The sequence below is a fragment of the Pseudopipra pipra genome, chromosome 3, assembly GCF_036250125.1.
Source record: "Pseudopipra pipra isolate bDixPip1 chromosome 3, bDixPip1.hap1, whole genome shotgun sequence".
NCBI lineage: Eukaryota > Metazoa > Chordata > Aves > Passeriformes > Pipridae > Pseudopipra > Pseudopipra pipra.
Genome location: NC_087551.1, coordinates 110,888,363 through 110,897,623, shown reverse-complemented (window position 1 = coordinate 110,897,623; position 9,261 = coordinate 110,888,363). Strand labels below are relative to the sequence as shown.

The window sequence follows — 9,261 nt, the reverse complement described above, 5'->3', positions numbered from 1 at the left end:
AAGTAACCACTAGTTACTTCAAGTAACAAGGCATGACAAAGCCAATACATCTGTGGCCCACTAGGAGCTCCAGAATTTATTTTATTTTTTAATATGTTCAGATATTCCCAGACATGCAGGAGTCAAGCTCAGTAGAAGACAAGTATGAGTCTTTTTTTTGGATCTTGTCTGCACAGTCCAACCACCCAAGATTGAAGGAGGCTGTGAATCCCTCTGATCTTTGTACTTCATCTTTTTCTTACAAAAAATCAGAGTGGAGATGATTCTATGTCCTTCTAGCCTGGACTTGGGAAGTGATTGGTATGTTTATGGGAGTTGAGAGCAGATAAATGGCCCAATCCATCTCTGGCTCAGGATGTAGCCCTTAGGGTTGCAAACCTTCCCTCACAATCAGCCTCTGCAAGCTCTGATGTTGGTCCTTTCCAACATGCTGAACATGAAAATCACACTCTTTTCAAAGCTGTGAAAATTTCTCCATGAAGTAAATGCAATGCAGAAACTGCAGCAAACCCTAAAATGCTTCTGGTTTATCGGATGACAGGACTAATTAGCTTAAGCTCAGCTATAAATATGGAAATATAAAAGTTTTCTCCCCGTTGATTTGACCAGACTGGAGAAAATATTGCAGTTTCCATTCTCAGGATGATGAATTACCTAGTGATCCTTGCAATCTGCTTAGATGTCAGCAAAGCAGCTGGGAAATACCCCCTAGCACAGGTATAATTACTGAAACCCAAAGCCTTGCAGGGGCTGGAGATTTGCTTGATGGGAGTCTATTGAATGGGACTGGTGATGAGAATTTTAAGCAATGGGCTCAGTTATTTTCTAGAATCATAGAATGGTCTGGAAGGGACCTTAAAGATCATCCACACCCCCTGCCATGGGCAGGGACACCTTCCACTAGACCAGGTTACTCGAAGCCCCATCCTACCTGGCCTTGGACACTTCCAGGGATGGGGCAGCCACAGCTTCTCTGGGCAACCTGTGCCAGGGCCTCACCACTTGCACAGCCAAGAATTTCTTCCTAACATCTAATCTAAATTTCTCCTCCTTTAGTTTAAGTCCATTCCCCCTTGCCCTATCACTATCTGAAGGGACTGGAGCATAAGTCCTATGGGGAGAGGCTGAGGGAGCTGGGGTTGTTTAGCCTGGAGAAGAGGAGGCTCAGAGGTGACCTCATCACCGTCTATAACTACCTGAAGGGAAGTTCTAGCCAGGTGGGGGTTGGTCTCTTCTCTCAGGCACTCAGCAACAGGACAAGGGGGCACGGGCTTAAGCTCCGCCAGGGGAAATTTAAGCTGGATATCAGGAGAAAATTCTTTACAGAGAGAGTGATCAGGCATTGGAATGGGCTGCCCAGAGAGGTGGTGGATTCACCATCCCTGGAGATTTTTAAACGCAGATTGGACATGGCACTGAGTGCCATGATCTAGTAAATGGACTGGATTTGGACCAAGGGTTGGACTCGATGATCTCGGAGGTCTTTTCCAACCCAATCGATTCTATGATTCTATGATTCTATGATTCTATCTGCCCATCACTTTTTCTGTAGGTTTCATTCTTCTTATTATTATCCCTTATTATTATTTGTGCCAAAGAACATCAGAGAAGATACTTGCACAGTCGTTTCTGTTGTTGCAATAAAATGCTACCAGTAACAGATCTGCAGCACTGGCAAGGGAGGAGCCAGTTTCCATGGTTAGTGAGCACAACAGACCCGTGGCAAATGTTCACTGTGAGCTGGATTTTAGCAGCAACTCCCTTCAGAAAGGCTGTAGATACAAGTCCTTTATATAAGTCCTTTATATAAAGGGCTGCCCTTGGCTCCAGATTTCCATGACTACAAACCAAATGTCACTATCAGTCTGTGATCACCGGTTTGAAGATAAATTATAATTACTTTTCCTCTTTCATTCCTTTTCCCTTATTTTTGTTAAATCCTGGTTTCTCACAGTTCCTGTCTCATTTTTAATCCAGGTGCCGCTTGATCTATTAAAACAGCCCTGAGAGGAGCTGATACATCAGTGAACACCCACCAAACACCTGTTGCTCTGTTACCCGGCACCTTTCTGAAGGGTGCAGCATGACAGAGCTACACGAAGCCGTGGCTTTGGGGGACTACGACCTGGTGGAAAAGATTTTGAAGGCAGGACGCTGCGACCCAAACCAAAAGGATGTTGACTGGCACGACAGGACCCCACTGCACTGGGCTGCTGCCAAAGGTGAGGGCACCCCTGGCTCTGTTACCTCTGCTAACCAGCGTCATAAAAGGTGATGCTGGTTGTGATTATACGTATGCTGGAAATAATCACAGCTTGTATTTGGTAGTTTTGTCCTTAATGAGAAAAAAAAAAAAAAAAAGGTAAAAATACCAATTTAAGTGGGAACTTTGCCTACAAAATAATTCATGGGATTGCCATCAAAGTGATTTTTAACTTTTTTTTCTTCCATCACATGAAAATTTGCAATTTACATGGTAGGTACATAGAGCATGGCTCTTGTCCCCCACTTGACTTTTCTAAGAGGTGACTCCATACAGTGCAAAGAAGTTATTTCTCATGTACACCTGTGTGAGTGAGCAGAAAGTAAAACCCACTGTATTTGTACCAGGTATTTATCAAACCAAATAGAACAAAATAACTGTGTTTTACATTGCTTTCCTTTTTTCTCACCTGCTTGAGTAAACAAGGCAGGACCAGAGGTGTTTGCAGCTCCCATTTGGCCCTTCCCCTTCAGAAGTGTCTGTTAAAATCAAATATCCCTTTACATCTCAAAAAAGAGATGATGCAACAATACATAATGTATAATTGTACACTGTGTAAAATGGGAAGCTGAGCCTCTGTTCCTCCATGCTGCAGTGTTTGTTACACATTGGGATCTCATGTCATGGCATCTGTCTTTACTCAGAAATTAAGTGTATAATTTGCTGTTTGAAACTTGAGACCATGTTTTTCTTTTGCCGTGATGGATTATTATGCATTTAGGCATCAGCAAAGGGAACGGAGCTACTTAAGAAAATGAGAGACTAACATTGCCTAGAGGCCATTGGGAATGATCTAGCTCAGTCAAGGCAGTGTGAAGTGAACTAGAAAGAACTTTTTTTGCTTCTTTAAGCAATTCCCCAGGTTAGAAAAATGAGAAGGTGAATGAAAACAAGTATTTTCTCTACCTCCTATCCAACAAACCTTTGTTTTAGTAAAGTTGTTCACAGGTTTTCCCATTCTTTATGTTTAAATTTTATATTGCAATGAACTAAAAAGCAAAATGTAACAAAGAAATAGTCGGTTGGTCAATGACTAATTGCTGTTCAGAAATTAGAAAGCTTTTTGATCTAATAGTTGTTTTTGTTGTAAAGTTCTTCTGGAAACAGTCTAGTTTGGGAAAAAACAACCAGCATTTTCTACTGGATATCATTTATATGATAATACAAATGGTCGGGTCATGGGTAAAAATCCATGGCTGAGGGAATTATGATCAACTGTGTGTGACTGTCTGCTGCATCCCGAAGGTACAAACTCTGATGCAGTTGCATTTTCTCTCCTTGTTTTGCTTCCCACCTCAAGGGCGGTCGGATCTGGTCAAGCTCCTCGTGGATCACGGCGCCCGGCATTGCCTGCGGAGCGACGTGGGCTGGACTCCGGCTCACTTTGCCGCCGAGTCGGGGAGGCTGAGGGTGCTCCGCACCCTCCATTCCCTGCACGCCGCCATGGATGCAGCCGACCTCTTTGGCGACACTCCCAAGAGGCTTGCGGAAATCTACGGTCACCAGGACTGCTCCAAGTTCTTGGAGAAGTGAGTAGTGACGGCAGGTCCCGCTGCGGCAGTGGATAGGGCTCCAGCAATGAAAATTAAACAAACTGTGCTATAAAGCAACAGAACAAACCCAGGGTGTTACTTATCTGTCCACCTAAAGCCTGTTATAGCCGTCAAGCACGAGCAGTAGGAGATAAGCAAACATGGGTCTCTCACAGGGAAGTAATTTAGAAGAAATTATTTTGTTCCACTGCCTCCTGTGGTTTGCCTTGGTATGTTTTCAAAAGCGTTACCACTTACCACTCGTGACATCATTGTTTTTGTAAGGGTGTTACAGAGAGATTGTTAAGCAACAGAAATGAGAGCAACAGCTGGCAAAGATTAACCCCTTAGAGAGTGGTGAATACTGAAGAGACAGGTTGAATTGTTTAAGAGCAGCCCTTCAGCAGTTGTATATGTATATATATGTATATCATCTGGCTTTTCCTATAGTAAAGAAAAGAACCGTTGTATTTTTTACATAATTATTGAAAATCAGACCATTTGATCTGTTAATAGGATGGCCACATATTACTCCCAAATTTTGGGAAACTCCTTACTGCCTTAACTGTTTACAGTTAGCACTGTGGCACCACTTGGCATGAGAAATATGCTTTTAGAGGATTCCCAATTACCATTCCTGTTTTTCAGCCACTGGTTTGGCTTGCAGATATTTTCATCCTTGCAAAGCTGTTTCCCTGGATTAAGATGCTGTACTCCAGAGGTTTGAGCTGTGTCCCATACCTGCATCTCTCTCAAGCAGTGGGACAGATCACCAGAGGCCAATTAGCTTGTTCAGTGCAAACCACAGTCCCACACACTACTTGGTGTTTAAATACACTGCCCGTGAAACCTGCACATGCCAAAGCCTGGAATGCTGAGAGCTCCCTAAATCTTTTTCTTCCCTGGGTTTTTCTGTTAATTTACAGTCCCACCATAGTCCTTTACTGGCATCTCTTTTACTACTGCCACAGTTTCAAGACTACTTTGGCACCATTTATATCCTGGATTTTTTTTTTTGTAGACAAATATCTAACTCAAAGTCTCCAGCTTGCCAGTGCAGCACAAGAGTTGCCAAGTTAAAAATCAGGCATGGTGACTGGGCAAATGTCTGACGAGGCCAGTGCCTACCAAGTGCCACTTTTCTTTAGTCCACATAAACCTTTCTGTAGGTGCTGCTGTCCTTTAGCTGTACTTCTACAGCTTCTTGTTTCCTCTGTTAGGGCTCCATGCCCACCTTTTATCTTCACACAGCATCAGTGTTCTGCCATAGGAAAAGACACCCAAACTGTGCAAAATCCCCCTGTACAAAGCCCAGAAAACTTTCTAGGGCAGCCACAGGTTCCAGTTTCTAAGCTGTGGCTATTATGAAAGCTGCTGGAACCTTTGCATTTTACCTGCCCATCCAACACAGAATCATAGAATGCTTGAGAGGGACCTTAAAGTTTATCTCATTCCAACCCTCTGCCATGGGCAGGGGCACCTTTCACTAGACCAGGTTGCTTCAAGGCACATCCAGCCTGGCCTTGAACCCTGCCAGGGACACCTTAGAGCTAAAGCCATGCTATATTTGGAGCTGACATGTGCAAACCCTCACTATTCACCACCTTCCTTCCACACAGAAGTATCAGCTCTTCTTACCCTCAGACATTCAGTTTAAAGACATTTAAACAATGAGCAGCTGTTACCTAAGCTTTGCTAAGTAGGGTCTTAACTGCCTAGACCCTGGCTTTGTAGTAAAGCTCAGGTTTGCCAGACCTTTGAGAATGGGGGACTGTGTTCCAGTGGAGTTTCTCTTTATACTGTTCTCAGCTCTTGGTATGCTTAGTTTCTATACCAGCACAGGTAAATGTTGTCTAACCTAGAGAGTGAAAGTCTGAAGGCTTCTCTCCCTTGATGAATCATTTATAGCAATTACTTGCCTATTCAATGCTGTCCTTTTTGCATTAACCTCACCAGTAATTCCTGTCCAATCTGTAGCATTTGCTGGGCACTTGGCTGTGCATGAGGGCCATGGCAGTGAGGTGACAGCAAGGGTAGGGGAATTGCCTGGATGATCCCAACGGGTGATGCCCGCGGCAGGCAGAGGCTCCTGGGAGAATGACTGACAAGTTGATTGACAGGATGATTGACATCCTGGTCTGAGACACCTTAGCAACAGCCTAGGGCAACTCAGGTAGCTGATGAAGGGTTTTATGAAGTGAATGACTGATTTAAGCTGGAAAACGTGCCTTTCAGAGCCATATGCTGGCCTGACTCACCCCACAGCGGCATGGCTCATCTATGAGCATGGCTGGGAGAACTTACCTGGGAAGATGCTTTGAATGCCCATGCCTAGGACATTTTATAAGCCACACAAAGCCTGTACAGTCACCTCACAGCCATAACACAGCCTGTGGGCAGCCAAGAGTTTATCACTGTTACTCAGGAACACTTTTTTTAAGCCCAACCACTGTAACTTACAACTGCAATGGCTTCACCTCCTCATACCACCAACCTTGGAGCTGGAATGGCTGGCATTTATAGTATAATTTTGATTACCTTCTGCTCCTTTAGATGTGCAGAAGGTCCCAGAGGTGGTCAGGCAGTGTCAGCAGCTGGGCAGTACCAATGTGTGCTGCAGACACAGAATTAAGTGTGTGCCTGCACATAATGCTGCACAGCACAGAGCAGGTCTGCACTCCTCTCATGGTGTCTGTGGTATATAAATATGAGGAATATTTTGTCAGTTTTGGGTATTTGCTTGTCATGCAAAAAGAGAGAAAAGGCAGGTTTTCCATTTTTAAATTTGAGCGTCTATGCCAAATGCAGGGCTGATGAGCATATCTAAACAGGGCTATGAGTATCCAAATCCTTCCTAAATCCTAATTCAGCCCCATCTAGCACTACCATGACCCTTGAACGCTGTGTGTCTATCCCCAGGTGTTGCCAGCTGCATGAAATACCTGCCTGCCCAGGCTGGGCCACTGCTCGGTGCTGAGGACTCTTTGCATTCACATGGAAATATTACATGTATCAACATGGAAATATTATTAACATGCAAATATTGGGAATATTTTGCTACCAAGTATCCGTACGACTCGCTGAGGTTTGCATGGACATGCAAAGGTTAGGAAACGGCCTTCAAAACAGCTACTTCTGAATAACAAACACATATTTTGCATCAGATTTGTTTTGCATGAAAAGGGCTTTACCCTGGTTGCTGCGAGATCTGCCAAGGATGGTGCTGAGCTGGCACAGACACCCACAGCCTGTGCCTGCTGCCAGCCTCTCTTCAAAGTGCCAAGTGTTGAACCTGCACCAAAGGCTCCTTCTATCTGAGCCCAAAGCATATGTTCATACTCACGTGTGTATAGGTACATACATTTCGAAGTCTACAGAAAGATGTTTCTTGCCCTTGGTAGCAGATAGTTAATAGGAGAAAATAAAGGTAGTTCAGTTCAAAGGGGCCTGCCACAATCATTTGGTCCTATGGCCTGACCACTTCAGTGCTCACCAAAAGTTAAAGCATGTTATTAGGGGCATTTTCCAAATGCCTCTTAAACACCGGCAGGCTTAGGGCCTCAACAATCTCTCTCAAACACAGACTCTGTGGAGACCTTAGATCACCTTTCAGTACCTGAAGAGAGCCTACAAGAGAGCTGGAGAGGGACTTTTGACAAGGGCATGGAGTGAGAGGACAAGGGGGAATGGCCTAGCTAAGTAGGGTTGGATTAGATACTAGGAAGAAATTCTTCACTGTGAGGGTGGTAAAGGCCCTGGCACAGGTTGCCCAGAGAAGCTGTTCTCTGAAAGTGTTCAAGACCAGGTTGGATGGGGCTTGGAGCAACCTGATCTAGTGGAAGGTGTCCCTGCCCATGGCAGGGGGTTGGAACGAGATGATCTTTAAGGTCCCTTCCAACCCAAACCATTCTATCATTCTCTGAGTAGTCAGCTTATGTGATGAAGCTCATCAGTGTGAAGGCACTGGCTTTGCTTCCTGCTCTCAGTTGGGATAGCATTTCACTGATGTGACAGAGCTGTTCTTTCACAGAAAAAAGTATTTTTTTCCTGATACTTGATGATGTGTTTCTGATAGAGCTGCATAAATCCTGAGTGCCTACAAAATCAGAGCTCTGCAGTAGGAGGAAAGGGTTTGCCTTCTCTTGGACAAGACTTACACTTGGAGTGTAAGTGACAGACTTACACTGTCCAGATCCTGACAGCGATGGGGCCCAGGGGGGTCTTTGTGAGGAGAGGTTGGTGCTGCACCATGCTGGGCACAACACAGGGTTTTCTCAAGTGTTACTGGCAGCAGGTGTTCAACCAGACTGAGGCACAATCCTGGAGATGGACCCTGGAGATGGTGCCTCGTGAACAACCTGGAGATGTGACTGTGCTGTGCTCTTGTTTTCTCTCGCAGGGCAGAGGTGGAGAGCAGAAACTACCGCACGACAGCTGCAATGAAAGGAATCCCCTTAGACCAGAGAGATGAAGACTGGGAACAGAAGAAAGAGGAGCTTGGGAGAAACCCACCATGTTTTTGGGAGAACTGCACAACCTCTACTCCAAAGAAAAATAGGGGAAAAAAGGGGAAGCAGTAGTTTGTCCTGTCTGTTTGGTGCCTCTGAGCATGTGAAATGCAGAGCAAAGGCACTGGCAGATCTCAGGTGAATCTGCAGGGTGATATACACGTGAATGGGGGAAGCAAATGCCCACAAGGATGTGTCCTTGAGATATACTGCAAACAACGTCCTTAACAGGGAAGAGTTAGAAGTGCTTCTGTCTTTCTGTGTGTCTCTATGTATCAGATTTCAAATATCAAAAAACTGCAGAATATGTTTAAATATACCAATACTCTAAATCACTGGAATGTTTAAAGTTATTGAGATGACCAGCAGTTACTCACATTGTGAGGGAGGGAAATGGTTTTGGTCCTACCTGAATCACAAAAGCATCTGGGATTGTGGTTCTGCTTACTCTGCTGATATCCATGGTCTTTTCTTGTTTGCTTCTGGTCCTGCATCAACCAGGAGGCACTACAGGTGCCTGTGACCTCTGGTGTTGCCTCTCTCTTTTCTCAGTCGTGGGGTGTAGTTGCTTCTTCTGGCTGAAGTTGAGATGTTGATTTTGAGCTTTTACTGGACACATGGGTCCAACAGCCTGAATCTCCCATTCCTATCCCAGCAAAAGGGAAAATGTGCTCCTCCTTACTGCTTTCAGAGATCTGTGACTTCCAAGATGGAACACTTCCTTATTTTCAGAAGTACTCCCAACTATTTTTATATCTCTGCCTTTAGGAATGGCATGAAACTGGTCCTGAGCTGTGCCTTTGATCATCAACACTTCCCATGGCAAAAGCATTTCTAACTGTTTAACTTCTCAATCACAGAAACACGGAATGTGACCCAAAGCAGTTTTCCATAGTCTGCCAGAACTGGGCAGCCCCTCCCATTGACCTATGACATGTCTTCTGGGTCAGCTTCCCCA

General features: G+C 44.7%; 1 protein-coding gene across 2 annotated transcripts; it reads left to right on the top strand.

Annotated features, from left to right (window-relative positions):
* The first annotated feature begins 1,792 nt into the window (after positions 1–1,792).
* Positions 1,793–8,638, top strand: ANKRD66 (ankyrin repeat domain 66). Of its 2 annotated transcripts, XM_064650718.1 has the most exons (4): positions 1,826–1,877; positions 1,978–2,222; positions 3,564–3,792; positions 8,195–8,638. In XM_064650718.1, the coding sequence occupies exons 2-4, from the start codon at positions 2,084–2,086 to the stop codon at positions 8,373–8,375; spliced, it is 549 nt and encodes a 182-aa protein (XP_064506788.1). In that variant the 5' UTR covers positions 1,826–1,877; positions 1,978–2,083; the 3' UTR covers positions 8,376–8,638. The 2 variants fall into 2 exon arrangements, with proteins under 2 accessions (XP_064506787.1, XP_064506788.1); XM_064650717.1 differs by having other exon boundaries at positions 1,793–2,222.
* The last annotated feature ends 623 nt before the right edge of the window (positions 8,639–9,261 follow it).

Bases quoted from the DNA above. Each gene is read 5' to 3' on its own strand.
- ANKRD66 (XM_064650717.1), top strand. From the start codon at position 2,084: ATGACAGAGCTACACGAAGCCGTGGCTTTGGGGGACTACGACCTGGTG. The intron at 2,223-3,563 runs GTGAGGGCACCC...TCCCACCTCAAG, and splicing joins GCACTGGGCTGCTGCCAAAG to GGCGGTCGGATCTGGTCAAG. The intron at 3,793-8,194 runs GTGAGTAGTGAC...TTTCTCTCGCAG, and splicing joins TGCTCCAAGTTCTTGGAGAA to GGCAGAGGTGGAGAGCAGAA.